Source organism: Ambystoma mexicanum, chromosome 2q (genome assembly GCF_040938575.1).
Source record: "Ambystoma mexicanum isolate Mex_15411 chromosome 2q, UKY_AmexF1_1, whole genome shotgun sequence".
Taxonomy (NCBI): Eukaryota; Metazoa; Chordata; class Amphibia; order Caudata; family Ambystomatidae; genus Ambystoma; species Ambystoma mexicanum.
The window spans coordinates 306656086-306682940 of record NC_090924.1 but is presented as its reverse complement, the minus strand read 5'-3'; the positions used below and the strand labels follow the sequence as shown (position 1 = coordinate 306682940).

The following is a 26855-nucleotide window of genomic DNA, read 5'->3' as shown; positions in this document are numbered from 1 at the left end:
ATATGGTGGGGGGAGCCAGCGTATGGGCAGCCATCTTCTAACAGTTGCTCAGTACTGTGAGTTACGGTCTGTGTGGCGGTCTGTATATCTGTAAGGATTTGTCCTGGGTCAGGTGTTGTTGAAAAAGCCACATTTTGAGAGATTTGCAAACATTGGAGCATTGTGAGGTATTCCAAACTGATACCGGGATTGGGTTCCAAAGGGTGGGTGAGAGACAAGAGAAGGGTATGAAAAGCTTTCAGGCTTTGGTACAAATGAACACATTTTATTCATGAGAGCAGAATTCTAGTTTTAGGAGCCCGCTGAAGAAACCTCTGTTCAAGCACATATTAGTTACGAGTTCCATGACAGCTTAGTAAAACGAGTAGAGAGGATGTATTCAACAAAGGCGGTGTACAAAGTCTCCAGCTGACCTACCGACTGGAAGAAACCAAGTGAAAAGCAATACAGGGAGATGTCCTCCCTGTGCCCGTCCCACCCGCCTCACTGTCAAGCTGCCCACGCTGCAATCCCATGACACATATGTTGCATACCAGCCTTACCCCGTCCTCTTCCAGGGTCGCCGTTCCACTACTTCATAAAAAACACTTCTACCCCTCCCTACCAGTACCCACCCGCATCCCGCATGTGAGTGGTTCTCTTTGTTAGGGTAAATAAAGCTTACAAAACAGCTGTTCAGCTTTGCCAGCAGATTGTTCGTTCGAATGGAATCGCCCGCCAAGGTGCTGATGTCCGCCGTGGAGGCCAGCTTCAACTGCTCGCAGGTGATATTGTTACTGCTGGCGAGAGAGGAATGGCAAACCATTATAAAGGAAGATGCAGAAGGGAGGGCTGTGACAACAGAGGTCTGACCTCACAAAGACACATTTGGATCCCATAGTACATGGACTAGTCACTGGATCTGGTGACGGAGCCAAGATTGGTTTGTGAGGTTCCTGGGAGCACCATGCAGTTAATTTTCTATTCTGGTACTTTTTGAAGAGATCCCAAAAAGAAATTAATGGGAAACAGGCTTTCTGGATTAGGACCCACCCAGCCCAGTATCCCTCCTCAGACCCATCCACATCACCAGAACCCACCCAACCCATTAACCGTCCTCAGACCCCCGCCGCATCACCAGAACCCACACAGCCCAGTATCCCTCCTCAGACCCACCGACACCACCAGAACCCACCCAGCCCAGTATCCCTCCTCAGACCCTTCCGCATGACCAGAACCCACCCAGCCCAGTATCCCTCCTCAGATCCACCCACATCACCAGAAGCAACCCAGCCCAGTTTCCCTCCTCAGACCCAACCGCATCACCAGAATTCACCCAGCCCAGTATCCCTCCTCAGACCCAACCGCATCACCAGAACCCACCCGGACCAGTATCCCTCCTCAGACCCACCTGCATCACCAGAACCCACCAGCCCAGTATCCCTCCTCAGCCTCATCCACATTACCAGAACCAACGAAGCCCAGCTTCCCTCCTCAGACCCACCCACATCACCAGAACCCACCCAGCCCAGTATCCTTCCTCAGACCCAACCACATCACCAGAACCCACCCAACCCAGTATCCCTCCTCAGACTCAGCCGCATCACCAGAACCCACCCATCCTAGTATCCCTCCTCGGACCCACCCACATCACCAGAACCCACCCAGCCCAGTATCCTTCCTCAGACCCAACCACATCACCAGAACCCACCCAACCCAGTATCCCTCCTCAGACTCAGCCGCATCACCAGAACCCACCCATCCTAGTATCCCTCCTCAGACCCATCCACATCACCAGAACCCACCGAGCCAGCATCCCTCCTCAGACCCACCCACATCACAAGAACCCACCCAGCCCAGTATCTCTCCTCAGACCCAGCCACATCACCAGAACCCACCCAGCCCACTTTCCCTCCTCAGACCTAACCACATCACCAGAACCCACCCAGCCCAGTATCCCTCCTCATACCCAACCACATCACCAGAACCCACCCAGCCAGTTTCCCTCCTCAGACCCACCCTCATCACCAGAACCCAACCAGCCCAGTATCCCTCCTCAGACCCAACCACATCACCAGAACTCACCCAGCCCAGTATCCCTCCTCAGACCCAACCACATCACCAGAACCCACCCAGCCCAGTATCCCTCCTCAGACCCGACCACATCACCAGAACCTACCCAGCCCAGTGTCCCTCCTCAGACCCAACCGCATCGCCAGAACCCACCCAGACCAGTATCCCTCCTCAGATCCACCTGCATCACCAGAAACAACCCAGCCCAGTATCCCTCCTCAGACCCACCCACATCACCAGAACCCACCCAACCCAGTATCCCTCCTCAGACCCACCCACATCACCAGAACCCACCCAGCCCACTTTCCCTCCTCAGACCCATCCACATCACCAGAACCCACCCAACCCAGTATCCCTCCTCAGACCCATCCACATCACCAGAACCCACCCAGCCCAGTATCCCTCCTCAGACCCATCCACATCACCAGAACCCACCCAGCCCAGTATCCCTCCTCAGATCCAACCACATCACCAGAACCCACCCAGCCCAGTATCCCTCCTCAGACCCAACCACATCACCAGAACCCACCCAGCCCAGTATGCCTCCTCAGACCCAACCACATCACCAGAACCCACCCAGCCCAGTATCCCTCCTCAGACCCAACCACATCACCAGAACCCACCCAGCCCACTTTCCCTCCTCAGACCTATCCACATCACCAGAACCCACCCAACCCAGTATCCCTCTCAGACCCATCCACATCACCAGAACCCACCCAGCCCAGTATCCCTCCTCAGACCCATCCACATCACCAGAACCCACCCAGCCCAGTATCCCTCCTCAGACCCAACCATATCACCAGAACCCACTCAGCCCAGTATCCCTCCTCAGATCCAACCACATCACCAGAACCCACCCAGCCCAGTATCCCTCCTCAGACCCAACCACATCACCAGAACCCACCCAGACCAGTATCCCTCCTCAGACCCACCTGCATCACTAGAACCCACCCAGCCCAGTATCCCTCCTCAGCCTCACACACATTACCAGAACCCACGAAGCCCAGCTTCCCTCCTCAGACCCACCCACATCACCAGTACCCAACCAGCCCAGTATCCCTCCTCAGACCCAACCACATCACCAGAACCCACCCAACCCAGTATCCCTCCTCACACCCATCCACATCACCAGAACCCACCCAGCCAGCATCCCTCCAGAGACCCATCCACATCACCAGAACCCACCCAGTCCAGTATCTCTCCTCGGACCCACCCACATCACCAGAACCCACGCAGCCCACTTTCCCTCCTCAGACCCACCCACATCACCAGAGCCCACCCAGCCCGGTATCCCTCCACAGGCCCAACCACATCACCAGAACCCACCCAGCCCAGTATCCCTTCTCAGAGCCATCCACATCACCAGAACCCACCCAGCCCAGTATCCCTCCTCAGACCCACACACACCACCAGAACCCACCAGCCCAGTTTCCCTCCTCAGACCCAACCTCATCACCAGAACCCAACCAGCCCAGTATCCCTCCTCAGACCCATCCACATCACCAGAACCCACCCAGCCCAGTATCCCTCCTCAGACCCAACCATATCACCAGAATCCACCCAGCCCAGTATCCCTCCTCAGACCGAACCACATCACCAGAACCCACCCAGCCCAGTATCCCTCCTCAGACTCAACCACATCACCAGAACCCACCCAGCCCAGTATCCCTCCTCGGACCCAACGACATCACCAGAACTTACCCAGCCCAGTATCCCTCCTCAGACCCAACCACATCACCAGAACCCACCCAGCCCAGTATCCCTCCTCAGACCCAACCACATCACCACAACTCACCCAGCCCAGTCTCCCTCCTCAGACCCAACCGCATCACCAGAACCCACCCGGACCAGTATCCCTCATCAGACCCAACCACGTCACCAGAACTCACCCAGCCCAGTATCCCTCCTCAGACCCAACCATATCACCAGAACCCACCCAGCCCAGCATCCCTCCTCAGCCACCAACCGCATCACCAGAACCCACCCAGCCCAGTATCCCTCCTCAGCCACCACCCACATCAACAGAACCCACCCAACCCAGTATCCCTCCTCAGCCACCAACCGCATCACCAGAACCCACCCAACCCAGTATCCGTCCTCAGCCACCACCCGCATCAACAGAATCCACCCAACCCAGTATCCCTCCTCAGACCCACCCACATCACCAGAACCCACCCAGCCCAGTATCCCTCCTCAGGCCCAACCACATCACTAAAACCCACCCAGCCCAGTATCCCTCCTCAGACCCATCCACATCACCAGAACCCACCCAGCCCAGTATCCCTCCTCAGGCCCAACCACATCACCAGAACCCACCCAGCCCAGTATCCCTCCTCAGACCCATCCACATCACCAGAACCCACCCAGCCCAGTATCCCTCCTCAGACCCACACACACCACCAGAACCCACCAGCCCAGTTTCCCTCCTCAGTCCCACCCTCATCACCAGAACCCAACCAGCCCAGTATCCCTCCTCAGACCCATCCACATCACCAGAACCCACCCAGCCCAGTATCCCTCCTCAGACCCACCTGCATCACCAGAACCCACCCAGCCCAGTATCCCTCCTCAGACCGAACCACATCACCAGAACCCACACAGCCCAGTATCCCTCCTCAGACCCAACCACATCACCAGAACCCACCCAGCCCAGTATCCCTCCTCAGACCCAACCACATCACCAGAACTTACCCAGCCCAGTATCCCTCCTCAGACCCAACCACATCACCAGAACCCACCCAGCCCAGTATCTCTCCTCAGACCCAACCACATCACCAGAACTCACCCAGCCCAGTATCCCTCCTCAGACCCAACCGCAGCACCAGAACCCACCTGGACCAGTATCCCTCCTCAGACCCAACCACGTCACCAGAACTCACCCAGCCCAGTATCCCTCCTCAGACCCAACCATATCACCAGAACCCACCCAGCCCAGCATCCCTCCTCAGCCACCAACCGCATCACCAAAACCCACCCAGCCCAGTATCCCTCCTCAGCCACCACCCACATCAACAGAACCCACCCAGCCCAGTATCCCTCCTCAGCCACCAACTGCATCACCAGAACCCACCCAACCCAGTATCCGTCCTCAGCCACCACCCGCATCAACAGAATCCACCCAACCCAGTATCCCTCCTCAGACCCATCCACATCACCAGAACCCACCCAGCCCAGTATCCCTCCTCAGGCCCAACCACATCACCAGAACCCACCCAGCCCAGTATCCCTTCTCAGACCCATCCACATCACCAGAACCCACCCAGCCCAGTATCCCTCCTCAGACCCATCCACATCACCAGAACCCACTCAGCCCAGTATCCCTCCTCAGACCCAACCACATCACCAGAACCCACCCAGCCCAGTATCCCTCCTCAGACCCAACCACATCACCAGAACTCACCCAGCCCAGTATCCCTCCTCAGACCCAACCGCATCACCAGAACCCACCCGGACCAGTATCCCTCCTCAGACCCAACCACGTCACCAGAACTCACCCAGCCCAGTATCCCTCCTCAGACCCAACCATATCACCAGAACCTACCCAGCCCAGCATCCCTCCTCAGCCACCAACCGCATCACCAGAACCCACCCAGCCCAGTATCCCTCCTCAGCCACCACCCACATCAACAGAACCCACCCAACCCAGTATCCCTCCTCAGCCACCAACCGCATCACCAGAACCCACCCAACCCAGTATCCGTCCTCAGCCACCACCCGCATCAACAGAATCCACCCAACCCAGTATCCCTCCTCAGACCCATCCACATCACCAGAACCCACCCAGCCCAGTATCCCTCCTCAGGCCCAACCACATCACCAAAACCCACCCAGCCCAGTATCCCTCCTCAGACCCTCCCACATCACCAGAACCCACCCAGCCCAGTATCCCTCCTCAGGCCCAACCACATCACCAGAACCCACCCAGCCCAGTATCCCTCCTCAGACCCATCCACATCACCAGAACCCACCCAGCCCAGTATCCCTCCTCAGACCCACACACACCACCAGAACCCACCAGCCCAGTTTCCCTCCTCAGTCCCACCCTCATCACCAGAACCCAACCAGCCCAGTATCCCTCCTCAGACCCATCCACATCACCAGAAGCCACCCAGCCCAGTATCCCTCCTCAGACCCAACCATATCACCAGAATCCACCCAGCCCAGTATCCCTCCTCAGACCGAACCACATCACCAGAACCCACCCAGCCCAGTTTCCCTCCTCAGTCCCAACCTCATCACCAGAACCCACCCAGCCCAGTATCCCTCCTCAGACCCAACCACATCACCAGAACTTACCCAGCCCAGTATCCCTCCTCAGACCCAACCACATCACCAGAACCCACCCAGCACAGTATCCCTCCTCAGACCCATCCACATCACCAGAACCCACCCAGCCCAGTATCCCTCCTCAGACCCAACCGCATCACCAGAACCCACCCGGACCAGTATCCATCCTCAGACCCAACCACATCACCAGAACTCACCCAGCCCAGTATCCCTCCTCAGACCCAACCATATCACCAGAACCCACCCAGCCCAGCATCCCTCCTCAGCCACCAACCGCATCACCAGAACCCACCCAGCCCAGTTTCCCTCCTCAGTCCCATCCTCATCACCAGAACCCACCCAGCCCAGTATCCCTCCTCAGACCCAACCACATCACCAGAACTTACCCAGCCCAGTATCCCTCCTCAGACCCAACCACATCACCAGAACCCACCCAGCCCAGTATCCCTCCTCAGACCCAACCGCATCACCAGAACCCACCCGGACCAGTATCCCTCCTCAGACCCAACACATCACCAGAACTCACCCAGCCCAGTATCCCTCCTCAGACCCAACCATATCACCAGAACCCACCCAGCCCAGCATCCCTCCTCAGCCACCAACCGCATCACCAGAACCCACCCAGCCCAGTATCCCTCCTCAGCCACCACCCACATCAACAGAACCCACCCAACCCAGTATCCCTTCTCAGCCACCACCTGCATCAGCAGAATCCACCCAACCAGCATCCCTCATGACAACCAGCCACTAGAGCCCGGCCTCCTTTTTCACCCCAGCCCCATCTCAGCGCTGTTAAATGTTCCCCTCAAACTGTACATGTGAGCTTTTGCCTCCAACTCTGAATGCTATGCTGTGCGACTATCTGACGTATGCCGTTAACTCTTTGCGATGTTTGCTTCTCAAAGGGCGGTTGCTAGGCAACAGATACCCAATATAAATAAAACATTTTGACATATTTTCATCCAAGTTATCTAACATGTTCACACATAGAAACATCACAGAAAATGGCGCTAACCTTGACTAGAGTTTTCATAGTGTACCCTCATTGCAAGAGAAACGCCCTGGTCTTGAGTCTTTCAGATTTTCAAAAGGCAATATTGCTGCCCACATTTGAAAGATTTTCCAATGAAAACCCTCCACGGGGCAATTCATGTTATCTCATGGGGCATTTCTAAAATCTACTTAATTATGCGGGATGGCGAAAATGTCTCAGGTTTCCAGAACTGCCAAATGGGGTATTCCAGAAAATACTCTGACATTTCTCTTTCTTCATCCATCTCCACCGTCAGGGGTGGACATGTATTGTGCACAGTAGCACCCCCTACTGAACATGTGCACACATATGATTAATGCACAAAAGAGTCCGTTCTGACCCCTTTGCGCGTTACACTGCAAAAGTGGTCGGAAGGTGCGTGTGGGAGAAACCCACTTCTTTGCACCCTTTATTGTTCCCATATTAAAAAATACAATTCTACAATGAAAGGTTTCACTAAATTGCACGTCCATTCAGTGCAGGAAAAAAAGTGTAAAACCTTCTGGGGAGTTTTAAATGTTCCCCTCCACCTCTTGGGTAATTTACCGCATTATATGGATGTAATTAAGCATTGAGTAAAAGAGGCAGTATTTGTAAATAGTGTGGCTTTTACGATTACCGTAATTTCCTTCCACCCCGATTACCAAGAAGGCATGTGTTTTGGCTGTGTGACTGGGTTATAAAATGTGATATACTGTTTCCTTGTATGCTCTGCAGGAACAACACACGTAGTTGTGTTCTCACAATAGGCAGGGGGCAAGCTGAGTGAACCCAGATGAGACAAACAAAGGTTTTTACGGCTTTCCTAAATGCCTTCTGAACGACAAGACAACTAATCTACAAAAGAAGGGAGTCACAAAACCTACATTAGGGGCCCGCTGAGAAAATCTTCTCTACCGCCTCTGTGCTTATATTTACATTGGGTAATCTGTCGGATGTGCTGATTGGAGGAGGGAAGGGGTTGGTTTAAGTACATAAACTTTGATTCGTCCTGCAAAATGGACCGATAATCCCACGGAAATTGAGTGGCAGCCAGTGAAGGAGTGGGATTGGGGGGAGGGGAGTCTCTCTTTTTGATATGTCAGTGCTTAATTTGTAAATAAATAAGTTCCAGGGCTCGCATACTTTCTAGCAGGCTTCTGCCACATCCGGGCCGCAGCTCACCCTCTCTACTGCTCCCCACAGTGTCAACATATGTGTGATGTCACACCAGCACTTCGGATGTGGTGTGTGCATTTACCCTCGCATTACCCACCCACCTTCCTGGAGGTAAGGGACTGGGCCATGTGTTCATGGTTACTAAGAAATTAGAAAACACACTCAAAAGCCCTTCCTTCAATTCGAGGAACAGTGTCCAGTCCACCCGGTCCTGCACCAGTGCGACATCTGCGGTGTTAAATGCTCATTCGAGGTGCCTGGCCCATCAGGGTCTGAATGTGTGCGCATCACGTGGTCCTGCATATTTTATTTTCATTGCTGAAGGTGACAGTGCTAATGGGTGGGTGTGTGGCTGTCCATGGCATAGACAACGAGTGGCTGTTTTGCATTGGTGTTCATGTGTGTGTGTGTGTGTTCATGAGTAGCTGTGGGTGTTGTGTGTTTATTTGCGTGGGGGCCTGTATATGTGTTTAGCTGTGCATTGGTGAACATTGCTATCATTTGGTGATAACTCCTGCCATACTACATAAAAACGAGGTCTCATTAAGACAATCATTGGCTTAAAATGGTAGTAAATGCGCATTTAATATCATGACCTTGCATAGTGGGCAGAAATACCTGACAGCTTCTCAGAGTACCTGGTAATTTGCTGGCAGAGCATGGGTATTATGGCAATAACCTATAAACGAACTATCTGATAATATGACTACACTAAACTACCTGGCATATTGCCTGAGTAAATGGGTATATGATGCCCTAATGTGGTAGTACCTCGGCAAAATGGCACTACTTTCTCCATGGAGTTGTACAGCCAATCAAGTTTGTGTACTCCGGCTGGGAGGATAGCTCAAGGGTAACACGCACCGAGCAGCATGAATTCGATACCCGGTCCCATCCTTAGAGGCTGGAGCTCAGCATGAAGTGGGATAAACGAATAAAACATAATTTTTTTGTACTGCCCCTGAAACATGCTCTACCCAGAAGTAAGCATGAGTGGGACGTTCGGGCAAAACTCAAAGCTGCAGAATGGCCTTTGCTTTTGTCCAAGTCGAACTTTGCAGGTTTGAGATATGAGGTTCTACTGTGTTCGACTTCACATCTTTATAAAGACAGGCGAGTAAAAGATCGGGACAGTCAATGATTGGAATTTGAAGAAACAGGAGTGGCTCATGCTTGTTAGTGAAAGCATTTGTAGCATAGTTAGGTTAGATTTATCAGCAGCTTTTGGTCTTCTTGACCATGACCAACTCCTGCTCACCTTAGAGAAACATGGTTGCTTCACTCCCGATCCAATCCTATGGGTGAGATCATTTCTCCAGAACCGTACCTCTCGAGTATGTTGGGGTGCGGCCACTTCTCCCTCTTCCTCCATTTCCTGTGGGGTCCCTCAGGGAGCATGTGTGTACCACTTGTTTTCTACCTTTATATTCAACCTTTCTGTTACATGTTGGACGAGCTTGGAGTGTATTTCTCGAAATATGCTGATGACACCCAGCTAGTTCTTGAGTTATCAGGGGATTAGGCCAAGGACGCTGTCCTTCTTCAGACCATCAATCTTCGTGTTGAGACCTGGATGAGCAACAACTGGATGTGTTTGAATGGGGATAAGACCGAGCTGTTGGTTTTGGGCACCAAGCATGCTCAAGCAAAATTAGATCCCAGATATCGATCATTCTCCATTCGTGGTTGTCCAATTATGGTCTCGCAGAGTGTTAAACCTCTGGACTTCTATCTATCTTAATCCCCTGCTTAGTGCAGATGCTCATATCAACCAGATAGTAAAAATGGTTCTTAGTACCTTAGGCTGCTGAGAAACGTGTGTCCCTTTCTGTCGGCATCCAGTTGCTCCTCAGTGGCCTGTGCGGTTGTGATGTCCAGATTGGACTATGGCAATGCATTATTAATTGGGGCCAACAAGTAAAACATCAATTCCATCCAGACTCTTCAAAATGATGCAATTCGCATTATCACGAAGAGAGGTAGAAGAGATCATATTTCTGATAGTCAGCGAGATCTGCATTGGCTCTCTGTGGCCTCCCGGCTGAAATTTAAGGCTGCCTCTCTTGCCCACAGAGCTTTATATGGTTTTTCCCCAGTCTATATTAAAGAACTGGTATCCTTTTATGAGCCACCAAGGAAGTTGCGTGCCTCGGCCTTGGCACTGATCAACATCCCTAAATCCGTTCTTTCCAGTTGTCTAGGCAGATCCTCCCCCTTCAAGGCTGCGAAAATCTGTAATGCCTTGCCTTTGGAACTCAGGCTGTTAAAGGAATACAATCCCTTTCGCCGGGGATTGAAAACTGTCCTTTTAAACTGACCCTCTCTACAGCCATACTTCTCTGAATAGAACCTTCCCCGCTTCTGACTCTCTTGCCCATGTTGATCACCTGACCTGTCTTTTGTGTGCCCTGATGCCTGCGGGTTTCGGTGCCCTATAAATAAATAAATAAGAAAATAATTAAATCAAGAATAGTGCCTAGGTAGAGTTAGGCTGCAATTTTTTTTGGGAGGTTTTGGGGGGGACATGATTTGTTGGTGGGAAATGCGAACTGTAGGTGGAGGCATAGTACAACTCACTTGCATTTCTGAATTGTGGGTGGAGGAGCAGTACAATCCACATGTGTTTATTAGGCATAGGGTAAGCACAAACCACTGAGAACCTCATGTGTGCTTACTAGGCATAGGAGAAGTCCTAAGCACTTAGAACACCATGTGCATTTTGTAGGTGGGGAGAAGACAAAACCACTGAGAACCCCACATGTATAGACTAGTCCTAGGAGATGGCCAAAGCTCTATAAACCCAGCCATTGGCTGTTGGACAATCTCTGACTCCTCTGCCCAGTGCTTTACAGTCTCCCACAAAACAACCACCTCCTCGCCCCTCTGCCTGCATCCCCATACAGGGCTGTGCAACCTGTCTCTGCTGCTCCTCGAATGCCATTAGCTCTACACCAACTCCAATGTCTAGGTACTTGTCCACACCCTGAAGGTACTCCTCGAATAACTCAGCGTCAACCGCAACCTCCTCCAGATGTGAGGCCAAATCCTCCTCCTCCAAATGCTCTGTCCCCCTCCTCAAAAACCATTTCCCCCTCCTCAACCACTGCCTCCTCCTCCTCAATCACTGTCTTTACCTCCTTAACTCCATTCTCCCCCACCTCACACTTCGTCTCAATCTCCAACTGCCAGTCCTTGGGATAGGGTTGCCACTGCTGGCTGACACCCTCAACCTCTCACACAGAAGATGCCAATGTGCCAAACACAAAAAAAGGGACAAAGACGAACAAAGGGATTCTTGCAGTACTCGCATGAAGGGAAAGAGTTCTCAAAATACATAAACACTAGGGAAGGTGACCGCGCACAGCACAGGACGACTTCTTAGGTTCAAACACAAAGGTTTCTCTAGAAACTCAAGAAAGAAAAGGTGTTAAGATTTTTTTTGTTTTTTTAAAAAACATTTTTTAAAGGGGAATGATTGTTAAAAAAGAGAATATTAGAGATGGGAGCCTAAAGAAGATTTAAAAAAAACTGAAAAGTTGATATAACATGGGTGGATTAAGAACCAGCAAACATACAGCTAACAACTAACAATCATCTCGAAAACACTTGCAAAAACAACAATTTGTGCGGCTGTCTTTTCCACTCCAAACTCGACAGCAAAACAAAACGCAAAAAAATCAGGAAGCAAGATCAACCTTTTTAAGGACCTCTAACCTTTTTTGGAATGGCTCGGGCCTCTGATTGGCTGGTTGAACTCCCCTCTCAAGTCACGGGCCTTGCAATTGGATGGTGGACCACAAACCCCACCAGGAGACCCACAGTGCGGTTTGATCCTCGAGAAATCGTGCAGGAACCCATCCAAAATAGCTTGACTTCCCACATTGGACATTTTGGGAAGTTCAAGCACCTCTGCCTAGAAGCAGCACAGTGTTGGTATTGTCTTTAAAGCCTTTGCTAGAAGGGTATGACGTCCTTTCATCTCAGGGTTTTTTTCCACAGGTTTTTTACTGCAATTCCTTTGCTGAAAAAACTCATTTTTGGGGGGGGGGGGGGTTAGAAACATATATACATTTGGTGTGGGTGTACGGGAATATAAAAAAAAAATTAAAGGTGATGGGGTTAGTGGGGATAACCCCCCCCAAAAAATATTGATGAGCTTTTTCGTACAAAAATCTGCAGTAAAAAACCCTGCAAAAAAACATCCTGCGATGAAATGACATGGAACCGTTAGAAGTGGCCTAAATGAAATCATTTCCTGGTTATGTGCATTTGTCCAGGGGTGGGAATTCTCAAGGATTATGCGAGTGCTACATGTATTTATTTATTTATTTATTTATTTATTTATTTATTTATTTAATCATTTGTATAGCACAGCAAGCCCAGGGGCATCTAGGCGCTTTTCTTAAGAGATTGGTTACAGTAGTTGTTAGCTGTGGTTTACAGACGTTCCACAAGACTTACATAAGAGTTCAGTTACTTCCAGTTTACCATAGACAGTTACATTGCTTACATGTAATACAGCGATTACATAGGTTGCATAGGTTGACATAACGCATCTGATAACATGGGATTTATGTATGATGGGATTTTAGAGGGTATACACCATGTGACATGTGAAGTGACGCAAGCCAATACTTGTTGTGTGTTGTATTTCATTGCAGTTCCTCGTGCAACGGTGCATGTAGGGTTCCATTTTGGAGTGTAATAACTCCTCTTTGGAAAGAGATCTACTAGATCCAGAGTGCTCTAGTCGCTGATGAGCATGGACCGTGCTTCTGTGCTGGATGGCAGGATACACACGGAGCCAATAAGCTAGCTCGGTGAGTTAAGTGCTCGCTTGAGTGTTCTGCTGGCAGGCAGCTAACACGTTTGGATCCCAGCACAGCTGACTCATCCATTCATCCTTCCGATATAGTGCTGACGGTTTTTTGACTGTCTAACAACAATTGTATGTCTAGTTGTTCTATGCAAAGTGCCTTAAATGAAACAACTATGAAAACACATTATTATTACTTACTTAACAAATAGCAGCACGGTGGGAGGATAATCCGTGATGTTTCCCGGGGAAGCATTGCCCAATTTGACCAAACAGCTTGACTGAAAGACAAGAGATACAGAGTTACCTGCAAAGCAACACAAAGGTCAGAGTAGGAGTTGGGTGCAAATCGCAGGCTTTCCTTGCAGCATTCCATGGCTCTCAGGTTCCCCAAATTCTACGCGTGGGAAAAGCACCCAGTCTTTTCTTTCTTGGACTAATTCTGGGTCTTTTAGTTTTATATTTTCCATTTTATATTTACCACTACAAATGCCAACACTGTAATAAAAACTGGACTGAACGGCTTTGGCTCGCAGGGAATTGGGAAACTCAGAAAGAGAAATGAGTCAACTTGAGCACAGACATATCACACGGCCAGTAGCACATGCTACACACGCAGCGTCCACGGACGCAGTAATGGCAAACAGCATAATGCAGTATTGCACGTGCGCTTGTCACCAGTGCTGTGGGAGCAGTGGGCAGGCTCCTTCTGACCAAAGCCTGGCCGAGTCCATAGGTTCCAAGAGTGAATACCTCAATGAGCCCTCGCTGTTACTCTTTCCTTCTCCCCTCCACCTTCTGGAAGTGTACAATTGCATGCAGGGTACCCCACAGCACGTGAGTTCTAACGTAGGTGGGACCCTGTTTGCAATTTACATTTCATGCAAAACGAAGGTGAAAAAGTAGCTCCCTGGCAGTTAGGTGGAAGAAAAAGTCCTGACTTAGGTTTCCGGGGCTGCTGATGTAGGGGAGCACTCGGACCTAAGGACGTAATGTTTGTTTAATTATATAGCGCGCCTAACCCGAAAGTATCTGGGCGCATTTACAAAGTTACATATAAACAAGGAGCACGGATACAGGCAATTATTGACATTGCATTGTTAAGATAATCAGCTAACAATATATAGTATATATGTACAATTATGGTATGGTACTGTAGCATTCCTGAAACGAAGCACGATAATGCAAATTTGTCAAACAATTTCTTATCTATTATTTAAAAACCACACCCTTGCTAATGGCAGCGAGATTTACCTATAGTTAGGAGAACAAAACACTAAACAACTTGCCTTCAGTAAGGTTCTTTCTGATGGATAAGATCATCCCTCTCACAGATTCCTCATCTTTGAAATAGCCATCAGGTCCAGTCTAAGCTGGAACATTTTTCCATGATAGCTCCTTGGCATCCCTTTGTGTCAGAGTGATGTCACCTGTACATAAACCATGACCGCTGTTGTCACCATCTACCACAGTGCCACTCTTTTTTCTCCCCCAGAGAATCACCATGATTGTAATCTTTTCACTTTTCCCTTGTGATATGGGATATCAAAAGGAAAAAGTGAAAAGATTCCAATTAGCAATTCAAATATTTAAATCAGCTGGTTAATCGTGAGAGCGATTCTGTGGGAGGAACAAACTTGCACACCAGAAAGAGCATTACATGGGGTAAATCATGTGTCCTTCTAATTGATACATTCCTCCCACAGATTCTCCATCTTTGAACGACTCCAAAATCTATGCCAGAAGACAACCGATTTCAGAGCAGGACATTTAGAGACACTGACCTCCCTGCTTTTGCTAATGCTTTGTAAATGTGTAAAGTGGCCCGTGTTTCCGCTCGGCATATTTCCATCAAGGGTACAACCCTCTGTAAAGCTACTGGTGCTGCCTGCCCTTTCGTTGAGTGTGCCTACTTGTAGCAGGTTTAACGCTTAAAACTATCAATTTAGAGATTATCTGTTTATTAATGGCTTTCTCTGGGCTGGTGAATCCATCAAACAGCTGGTCGGCCATCAGATACTTCTTAGCTTTGGATATGTAGATTTTCAAGGTCCGTCTTGGGTCGAAACTTGGAAGCCTTTCCGTTAGTTTTCAAAGTACAGGGTGAGGGAAATATGGTCAACAAGTGAATTTCTGCTGCAAATGGAACGTATGCAGAAACAATGGCTTCGCTCTCAGGGCTTACACACACTAAAGAGACAAGAGGGTATATTTAACTGGACCTCTCCAACCAACCCTCCTCAGCTGATCGATTTGGTACACATACTATGTTTGGATGGTCCTTTGTCTTTTCAGGCTTCCACCAACCGACTGATTGATAGACTTTTTAACAAATATATATCTATCCTCCTTATCTACCTTCAATAAATCAACATTCCTTTCAGCATTTATCCAAAAATATACTTTTTTATTACATTTCTTTAAAAAACATAAATCTCTTAAAACAATAATTTTTGCTTCATTTGATCGATCAGTTGTTGAATCTGTGCAATGCTTTTTGGTCTCCACTTCTCATCAATAGTACGCCGAAAATGTAAACCATTTGTTCTTGGAGAAAACCTAACGGCTATATACAAAATGAAAATGTCACCACTTATGTAGGTTTTGGTAATTCAACTTAGTCATCCTCTTGTCTAACAACTCATTTATTGCTCTCAGGGCACCAGAGAAAGAGCTTGTGATTCAGATACCCTTCTGGCCTATGTCGGGGCCAGGTGTGTCTGGCATGACTGGTGCCACGCATGGCGGAAGCAGGTGGACATACTAGAAGAGCAACCAAGAAAGGGGCCTTTTCAAAAATCCATCTGATTCGCTCCCACTCCTGTGTAGAAGAGGTAGCAGGGAAGGAATCAGTGCTTTGATCTTTGGTGCTTCCTTAAAGGAGGAAGATCACTCACGATTGATGATGCATCTACTTTTCCTTGTTCTTTTCATCTCGGTCTTCCGGCTGGGAAGAATGCGACCAAAGCAGAATCTCATGTGTTGACTTGGAGAGAGGAGGAGCCTCTGAAGAAGCGTTCTCCAGGCTATGTTTCCTTCCAGCTGATGGAAGAAGCTTAGCAACCCGATCCCTGACTAACTTCGGAAACATCGAGAGGCATGACCCTCATTTTTCAGTGTTATGATCTCTACCAAGACACCAGGCACAAGCCAAATGTGGGTTCAGATACTGACATCAGGCGCCACATTATTCGCAGGGCTTAAAGCCCGACTTTGGTGGTGACAGTGTCGAAAAAAATGTCACGCAGCAATGGCCGCTACAAAAAACGTTCCTGAGTATGACTGCAGCAGAAATGAAGTGAGGAAGTTGGCTTTGACATCTCAAGGTATTATACATATGAAGGTGACATCACTTCTAGTCGCCTAGGCTGCCAAGGAGCCATGATGGAGCAGACCAATTGGCCGTACACACCACTTGGTGGCTATTTGAAAATCTCTCTTCCACACTGCATTTTTCTAGCGGTAGAGTGGAGGGGTAACCTCTAGACACGTGCGGGAGCTTTCTTCTCCACTTACCTCCAAACTCACAATCTGAAGGTGCTGTAAAGTGCTGGTAAATCTTTTACCAGCACTTTACTGCCATTTTGTTACCGCACTGCCAGACTCATAATGAGGCCCAAACCTCCTGCTATTGATGGCAGAATCACAAGGCTATGGGCACAGTTGGGCTTCTCTTTTGATTAGCCTGGTGACTGATACAAGCTTCCCAGAGGTTGACCTCAACAGTCCTGCATGCTGCATGCCAAAGTTACTTCCAGCATGTTCATTTATGGCCAAGACCAGTGCTAGTAAACCCTGAAGTTAATACGTGTCTTCATCAAGACAAAATAGTGGCTGGAATAGTATTATTATTAATGAAACCTCCTATGTGAAACTCTTACCTGAGCAGCGTCCAGAGATACGCCCTTCGTCTTCATTACCCTGATGAATGAGCCGAAGTTTCCAGGGGTCAGAGAGCTGCCAGCGCTGCATTGGAAACCTTGCAGGACTGAAGGAGACAGCCTGGAGAAGGAGAACAGTAATTACAGAATTGTGAATAAACGGATAAACAATCAGACATTTAGAATTCTTGGTAGGACGTGCGTCACTATCACTCTGTTAACACGCAAACTTGTTTGGGAAGGAATAGAGAGAATCTCTGCACTCCTTCTTAATGTGCACCAGCTCTGGTCACTCAGGAGTCAGATCACATTATTTCTTCGCTACACGGAGGCCTGCCTAGATTAGAAAGGATGCTACTCAGTGCCAATTGTGACGGTGGCGTTAGGTAAGTGGCAATTGTTAGTTAATGGGTCGACAGATGACCCTAAATCATATACCAGTTCAGTTTTTCGGTTTAAATTGTACCAACCAAAAACAGGGATTAGGTTTGCTGGGCCCACCAGAAAGGGCTTAGGGTTTTCATAAATTAGGGCTTTCTTTAGGACCATGGTCTTTATGTCTTTCCTCTCTCCAAGAACAGGCCTGCCTTCTTGGCCAACAAAAGTCACCCACTGTGGGCCACGGTAATAACGTGCCGGTATTTGGGTATGAGTAGGGCACAGGTGGTGTTTCCAAACTCCTCTCTCTTTGGCAATGGATAGGTTCACAACATGATTTACAGATGCCAATTCCAGCAGGTCAGAGGGCGGCTTTCTGCTGCTTCATGACCTCTGTATCTTCCGAGTTGCGGTGGGGTAGTGGGTCCCCTTTCACATTGGATCCGCTGGACCCAATGGGGCATTTTCAGAGCTACTACTGCAGTGCTAAAAGCGTGGTGCTAATAGCTCTGAAAATGGGCGGAAAATGGCCAGATTTACCTCCAGCACAAAGCTGGAGGTAAATCTCCAACTTTCCGCCCAAATCATAGTTGGCCGGAGCGGTAATGCAGAGGTAATAGCGTTACTTCTGCATTTTTACCATTCCACCCAACTTGTGATGAGGCCCAGTGTATGTAACTAGCTTACTCTCGTACTTAAAGTTATAGCTGCCAAACATATAACATTTTAATGAAAACAGTCTTAGAGAACAGGAGTGGAGAGGCTTGTAAGGGACCTCCATAAGAAAACAAGATTTAAGTCTTATGTCAGGACAATGAACTTGTGTGGCTAAACATGCTGACATATCCTCGAAGAAATTGCATGACAGTTGGAATTTTAAATTAGGGAGATTGTTCTGGAGTTTTTTTAAAGTACTGAAATGGAAAAAAGATAGCCAGTGGAAACTACAGTGCCAGTTTGCAGGCCCTGCTTGGTAAAGTAAAGAAGGAAATGTAGGATGGAAGCTGTGGAGCAAGGCAAAGGATCCAGAACTCTCCCTCTGCACCAGGATTTTAATATCCGTTAACAACGGTTTTAAAAGCACTTAGTAGCAAGCCTCCTGGAAGAAAGGGGAATGTCCAACACATCTTCTGGAAAATCCAAATCTCTATACCTTAGCCTCTCAGCAGTCACACATGAAGGTTGAGAGTGTTCAAGTGAAGGATCAGTCCCATGACTGGGACAAGAGACCCACCCTCACTGGAAGAGTACAAGGAGAACAGATGACCATGCAGAGGAGATTTTAGTACCATGACCTCCAAGCCCAATCTGGGGCAATCAGAATCTTTGTGGCCCTAAATCTCCATAACCTCCTGCATCCTTGACGGATAATGGGAACTGACGGGAATTATTAGAGCAGGTTGAAATTCCACTTTACGCATCTCCTAGTGCCCTATTCAAAGGGAACTCCCTAAAGCAGAACAGCTTGTACTTCCTGTTGGTGATGGAGGTTAACAGATTTACTTGAAGGATTCCCCAGAGATCGAAGTTCTCTTGAAGGACCTGCTGGAACAGCTCCCATATGTGGGAGACCAAGCCTTGCCTGCTCGGGGCATCCGCTACCATGTTCTCTGTGTTCTGGCAAGAAGGGCTACCCAAAGAGCGACATTGTTCTCTATAGCCCAGAAGAATAGCCACGGGGGCAGTGACCTTTCAGCCCCTCTTCTTGAGGTGGTGCATGGTCACAATACTGTCCACCACAATCTGGGCACCATTGCTCTGAATCATAGAGATGAAATGTATCAGTGTAAGTCGTATTGCTCTCAGGTTCATTAGGTTGATGTGGAACGTGGACTCTGCCAAGATAAAAAGTCTGCTGAACCTGAGATCACATTGGTAAACACCAAGCCCTTCAGACAGGCCTCTGTGAGCACAGTGACCTCCGTTCATAGCTGCCGGAACTGCTTGCCCGTCATCAAAGAGTCTCGGTGGGCCCACCACAGAAGATCTAGTGCCATGCTCTTCGAGACCTGGAGAAGGTCAGTTATGCTGCTCGAAATATGAGATCATGGAGAATGCATGAGACATTGGAGTGATCCCATCCACTCTCCGCCACCCGAAAAGTTAAGGATGTCTTGAGAGGGAGGGAAAGATTGAAGACTTCAGGTCTATGGTGGATGCCTTCACCACTAACCAGCCTGAAACCTGGTGTTTTAAGAAGAGGAAGCTTGGATCCAAAGGAGCAGGTTAGCTCCTTACCTACTTCTGGTGCTGTGTAGGGGTCTTGGCAAATATTCATCAATGCATCAGCAATCTTTATGAAATAACAACAGGTTCTCTCTAGGAGGGCTTTTATCGAGACCGTCAGTAAGGTCGTATTGAACCACTGGTTCAGAGTGAGGTCCCATTCCTAGGGACTCAACCACTTTTGCTACTGCCCTACGGTAAGCAGAATAAGGTGACCACAGTGAGTCAGCTGCATGAATTCCATCTCTGGCGATTTATCTAGTCCACCGGCATCCCTCAAGTCAGCTGCCAAACCAGCAATGATGACATCCTCTGAAAGAAATTCCTCTGGAAATTCCTCCTGTAGCCCAGACATTGATGACATGTTATATGGAATTGGTCAGTTTTCTATTGAGATTGTCTTGCATATATAACAACTGGTTTCCTAAAGCCACAGTATACCTCAAGATGTCATTGCCGTTGACCGGCACCAATGACAGTGTCAGCGTTTGATGCTCCAGCACTGAAACTTTGATACTGGTGCTGAAGATGCAACATTGGCCAGTGGCACTGAAAAGCTCTGAGGGGTCTTTTTCATCAAAGTAGGAGCTGAGCTCTTGCGTGTATGGCTGCTCCCTTTGAAGGGGCATTTGACTGCCTTCAAAGGTGCCTTGGATCACCACTCATACATTTGTAATAACAGCAACCATTTATTTTTGGAAAATGTCCCACTACTTCAATGAAGAAGAACTTGTGGCAAATGTGTGCCTATTCTGGTGATGATCCAGATGAGTCATCATCGATCCTTTCCTCCCTCCTGGGATGGCAATGCTTTTTCTTATGCAAGAAATCATCGGAGGAGATCCTTAAATGTGACTGTTTTCCATATTTTTGCTGGGTTTTATTTTCTCTTGCATTGGCTTCCTCTCTGAAGAAAGTGACTAATCTGAGCTGTTTTAGATAGGCCCGGAAGCCCTCCCTTTCTCTGAAGTTCTACTCTTGGAATGGTTAGACCCCATGGATTTAGAATGAGCATACTTAAAGCTAACTTTGCAGCCCTTTCCTTCAGCGTCTTGGGTGTCATGGCTTGAGAGAACTAGCACTTAGCCACGTCATGCTCAGAGCCCAAAAAACAGTCACAGATATTGTGGGGTTTCGTGACCGACATCTCGGAGGACCAGTCCGTACACCTTTTGAAGCTCAAGGCCTTCAGTCTTCCACGCAAGGCACAGCAAAAATTCTCTCTAAGGAGCAAGCGTTTGAAGAGAGCATGCTAAGCATGAGACAAAAGTCATGGGGCCTTGAGTGTGGTGTGCTCTATGTGTACTACTCTGGCATCACTTGCAGGGACAGAGAGTCAGAGTATTGAGGCAAGTCGATGCGGGGCTACACTATGTGAGCAACGTTTTTCCGATGACAGCTGTTGCTGTAGATAAATATCTAATAAGAGGAAAATGTGGGTGGATGCCGTCCAATGAAAATGATTTTAATAATTGGCACAGACAGGAGATTAGCTCAACCCACATCTAACCTGCAGGACTTTTGGCACATTTGGTAGGCCTCACAAAATATTTTGACTGTTAGAAAATCCCTGGCCAGAAGCACTGAGTGAGGACTTGTTCTTGTATTTTTGCTATATCCTAGTGGCTAGCCATTAGGTGGGAGTGGGCTAGCTCCAGTATAGCCTATCAGAAAGGGGTGGGGACAAAGAGTTGCTAACATATAGTTCCATTCATCCCACATCATAACATTTTCTCCCCTATACAATAGTCCTTTCCTTTTGGAAAAAAGGGTCCTTGTTTTCCAGCCATTTACCCTTCTGGGACCACTTGACCAAAGGCATTCCAAAGGGATGCACTTTTTAATTGGGTCGCAGCAATGTCCAGGGAAAGGGAGAAATCTATGTCAAATGAACAAGCGGTTGATGGGTGGGTGGGGCCAAAGCAATTAATGCCCCTCTGGGTCAGGGATGGTCCTTTCTTCCAACTATGTAATACAAGCACCTTCACAGATGAGACGGGCTGTTGGATGCCCTATTCAAACTGGAAAACAAGCCATGGAATGCTATATAAGCAGCACCATCACCCTCCTCCTATATTCTTTGTCTTTAGCTCCCACCTTAATGCCATGATCCGCTTCTAGTCCCAACATGGCAGCAATGAAGCTGTAGGTTCCTTCTGGAAAATAGACCTTTAAGGCTGTGGAGATCAGAGATCCTGCAAGGTTCCATCTTTTCTTCTGTCACTTGAGATGTTTTTTTTTCGCTGTTCTTTACTACTTTACTCTGGTTCTCTGGTTGCTGTGACTTTCTTATTTGATGGCAGGAATGAAAGGCAGTTTAGAATCTTGTTCAAGATTCCAAACTACCTCACAGGGCCTCTTTAGCCAATGATCGCAGACTGACATTGCCTCTATCTTGAAAAGGGACTACTCCTACATCAAATAAAGGCGATGTTAAGGAAAAAGAACATGCACCTATGAGGGCTCACGGAATGTTGCCAAAAGTGGCAGTTGAAGGGAAGTTGTAGTGAGGGAGCAGCCATGATAGCCTGTCCTGTAGTTAAGCTCTTAACAGACTATATACATATATAAATGAATATATTCTTTCAGAGAAAAAAATAAAACCCATGTCTTTTAATATCAGTTTTTTTAAACCTTTGTTTGGTGATCGGCTTAACCCTGCTCATTATACCAGCTCTCACCATTTCCTGAGGAGTTTTTATATGGGGTAAAACGTGTGTGCCTCAACTGCCTCATATCTTCATTTCAATCCGTCTTCAGTTGTGTAGAGGTAAAAGTTATTTTTAGATATGTAAATGTGCAGATTTTTCCAATCTCTGACAGTCTGACTGGACTTTCTGGTGAGGAAAGCACTGATCAATGTGACGTGCATTCAAATCATGTTACTATAGAGAGAAAGGGTACTCTCTCAGAGGACACTCTCTCTTTCTCTCTCTGGCTCAGGGGAGATAAGAAATGTTAGCACAGGCTGCAGCCAAGTGATTTATAGTGTCACTAACGGAATACAGACTTCAGTACAAAACCTGTTTGTATAAGTTATGAACATTTCTTGGGGATTCCTATAAATGAAGGCCTGCCAGAGGCCTTTGATTATGCATGTGGAAGTTAAGGAATACATTTGTTCGCAAGGCAACTGCACATCTATCGTCAGCACTTTGATATAAATTGTGTTTAAATTGGGTTTGAATTGTTTTTTTTTGTCTTTTGAGGCCACACACCACCCCCACAGTGTCAGCTGTATAAGCTACATTAACAGTGTTCATATTTTCATTGTGCTGCCTTCACTGTCCCCCATACGTTTTCAAATGGACTTCCTGTCTCCCTTTTGGCACCAGGGAGTATGCGATGTGGTGACTGATTTCTGACCCATGCGCTCTGGAACTGCATTTCCATTTTGTAATCAGCCTGAGGAATGGACACTTTTTTAGGGAATAAAGTAACACATTGCTCTGCTGGTTCCTGAATCTTAAAGAGACTGGCATTTAAATTCTGTATGTTTCTCCACATCTAGAGTCCTGGAGCACAAGTGGCGAGAATCCCATCTGAGATCACTGAAATGGCTCCATGAACTTCAATCTGTGCTTGGCCCAGGAGATTGGGCAGTGAGTTATTTCATCCCTTGCTTTCAGCAGCTATTATCTTTTACCTAGAACTGTCTATATCACATGAACTGAGGCATTATTACTTGTTTTGTTTTGTCTACTTGGACTTTTTTATCCATTTTATTATATAGGCCCAGTTTTGTTCTATTATTGATATTTCAGATGTGAATGCATTTTAGTCAGAGTGATTCTTCCATAATCCATATTTGTGTTTCTCAGAGGATTATCCCTCTAAGGAGGGGGCAGGGTTTTATATAAAAGCACCACTGTTATACCTCTGCATGCACAATGTATTCTGAGTCACCCATGTGCAAAAGTGTGAGTGCTGCATATTACAATCAATATGGAAGGGTAATTATTTTTATTGATTGAGCTTTCCACACCATGTCAGTCGAGAGGTTTGGTAGTGCTCTCGGAGTTTATCAAAAGAATTCAGGCTATTCGTGCTGGTACCTTTGCTCCCATATGTCAGAGTTGAAGGACTGGTTACGCTTGTGTAACCAGACGCTCCTCTTATGGGAAATACTCAACGGGAACCTGACAGATCTATTCCTCCCCATGAACAACACTATCTAGGACACTGTATAAATCACCCCTGATGTGGCTTGGTAGGAGAGCTTAACCTGCTCATATACTCTTACCACCATCAGAGGTGGAGGTGGTGGGCATATTGGGATGCTTGGGGCAGGTGCTATTGATCACACTTTTAACACCATATAACAAAGCTGAGGGAATATCCGATGACTCAAAACCATATACAAGTTCACTTTTCCTTTTATTGTGTACCATTAAAAACAGGGATTGAGTTTTGATTGGACCCACAGGACTGGCTTATGGTTTTCACAAATCAGTCTTGTTTTCCTTAGGCCCATCGTCCTCAGTTCTTCCCTCTCTCTGCTAGGATGGGTTTGCCTTCTTTGCCGGGAAGCAGTCACTCACAGTCTCTCTGGGTTTTATAATGTCCTGCAGTTTTTTCTTGGCCTTCTTGGTTTCTTTCTCTGTCATTTCTGGAATATTCAGGCTCATGTGCTGATGCACTTGGATTCTCCTGCTAAGTACCCCCACCCGGTACCCATAGGTCTTCGGATGGGGTAGAGCATCGGCAAATGCACAGAATGTAGGGCCTCAGAAAAACTGTCATCATTCCCCTCAAAGTTGTTCAAAGCAAATCTCTCCCAACCTAGCCTATCCTAGACTCATGGACCCTTTCTCCATCAAGTCAGGAGCCTCTGTAGGGCCTACGGCTAAAAGGGTCTTCCAATTTCTGTTTCTCCTGTCACCTCACCTCCTCCTCTCTTAGGCTTCACATCTTTCCCCTCTCAATACTCCTCCTCCCTCTCTCCACTTTCTGCCTTCCACCTCAATCTCTCTTCTCCACCATTTCACTTTCTTCGTCCTAACTCCTCCTCTCAGCTCTCACTCCTGCTACTCTGTGTTTCCTCCGCTCACTCTCTGTCTGCTCCACCTATCACTCTCTGCTTTCTCCCCTCTCTACATCCTCCTCTCTTTTCTCTTGGTGGGGCTCAGGGTCTGCTCCATGAGGGTGCTTATACATTCCTCCCACGTTGACAATGGGGACTGGCTAGAGGAACATCTTTGTCATGGACGCCTGCATTGGCGAGTCCACGAGCGGTTTGCTTCAGCTTCATGACATCTGTATTTTTACCTTTGCACTTATGCTTTTTTAGTCAATACTATGACTCCCCTGACAGTGTGACTTCTTATACACACAGAAAGCAAGGGAATACCCCATGTACCACCTCCTGCATTGGGGGTTGCATCATAGGGTGGGTGGGGGTCCGCTGCTCTCATGCTCACCATACTCACATCCTCTATCTTCCTGCATGTGACTTCATCACCCCACCTGGAGTCAATTGAGCTGAGGCCACCACTTCACAAGTTGGCAGATTGCAATGGACTTGAGTCATGATTGACCCAACACAATTATGAGACCTTGACTTGGAGGTGTACGTTTCAGTAAACCTGCACCAAAGGGTAGTGCAATCCAGAAAACTCCAAAGTCTTCCTGCTACTCACTACGGTCTGTAATATTGAATGTTGTGCACTAATACCATAATTCATTGGGAGACGTATGGCCTAGAGTAATTTTGCATATGCCTGATTTATAGAGAGGGGTAATATTTCTATAATGGTGCAGGATTTGCCTGCGAATTCGTCAAAACTGAGCAAACTGGCCACAGCACCATACAAATGAACAATTTAGATTAACAATAAATGAGAAGTGCATTTAGTTATGAAGAATTTGATAAAATGGGACTTACTGTGTATAGTCTGTCGTGCTCTTGAATACATTCCCGAAAAACACTGAGGCCTGTAGACGAAATTACTGCATTATAAAGGAATCGGGTACATATTTTATGCATTGACAATACATTATTTTCCAAGAGAATAGGAGGGTCCAGAAATTGCAGCCTAAGGCATGTTTCTAACAGGAGACAATCACTTGCAAAGGGATGAAAGAATTCATAAAATAGTTGAAGCGTTGGCTCTCGCTTTTTACTGATGCCACCAGTCTGCCAGTCTTGGAGAAGATGTTTCCTTTATGCCTTCTGGATCTCATTCGCATTAATTGCACCAGGGTTTAATGTGTGGGGGAGGGAGTAGAATAAGAAGACACAATTCGCAGAGAAGTGAGGGGGCACAGCAGGATTAGATGGAGAAAGTAAGAGGGGGCTTAGGGATGGGCACCCTCTTATCGATCAAATGTTTGCATCCGTCCCTGAGTTACACTGAACCTTAAACAGTAATATCAGTGACTGAAATTATCTTAAGGCTATAGTTGAAAAGCTAATCTTTTGACGCCAATGGGTGTATCCTGTGGTGTTCGCGAATGCTTCACATCACATATTAGCAAACCGATGCCAACCCATTGGTCATGTCAGGCACCGGCACGTGTAGTTGTAACATTCTGGAGGCCTGAATCTGTGATACAGATCCTTTACTGGATAGACAAGCATGTCTTTTGTTAATTTCCAAGTTCAAGTGGTTTTCCACATGGCCCAGTCTCACAAGAAGCAGGTTTGAGAGAATAGTTGCCTGTACTGAAAATAGCAGCCTATCATCCAGGATGACTTAACATTGGATATTGTCACATTGAGCAAGTGGGGAGATGGAAAGTGACATTTCAGCTTAGAAGGAAGGTGATGTAAAATGTTTTTATGAGCCTTGCATGAAATCTTGAATCTAATATATTTGTCCAGCTGATCCAGTGTAGACTTGGCAGTACAGCTAAGACATTTCATCTCCAACAGGGTCTTGGCAAAACCACAGCAGCCTCATTCTGTGTTGCAATTTTTTGAAACTGTGCTTTGATTGATCTTACTAGAGATAATTGGATAATTGTAAACAAAGATAATCCAGGAATGAACAAGGGCAATAACCAATTTAACTCATTGCTCGAA

General features: G+C 47.6%; 1 protein-coding gene across 4 annotated transcripts in view; it reads right to left on the bottom strand.

Annotated features, from left to right (window-relative positions):
- Window positions 1-26855, bottom strand: part of LOC138569359 (uncharacterized) — a 1262132-nt gene that overhangs the window by 664432 nt on the left and 570845 nt on the right. For 3 of the 4 annotated variants that reach the window (XM_069647272.1, XM_069647275.1, XM_069647273.1), the window contains 4 exons: window positions 25716-25765; window positions 17228-17348; window positions 13548-13627; window positions 665-779 (listed from right to left, as the gene is read on the bottom strand). In XM_069647272.1, coding sequence (XP_069503373.1) covers window positions 665-779; window positions 13548-13627; window positions 17228-17348; window positions 25716-25765 — 366 coding nt within the window. The remainder of the gene's footprint in view (window positions 1-664; window positions 780-13547; window positions 13628-17227; window positions 17349-25715; window positions 25766-26855) is intronic. The other variant, XM_069647274.1, reaches the window with a different exon arrangement.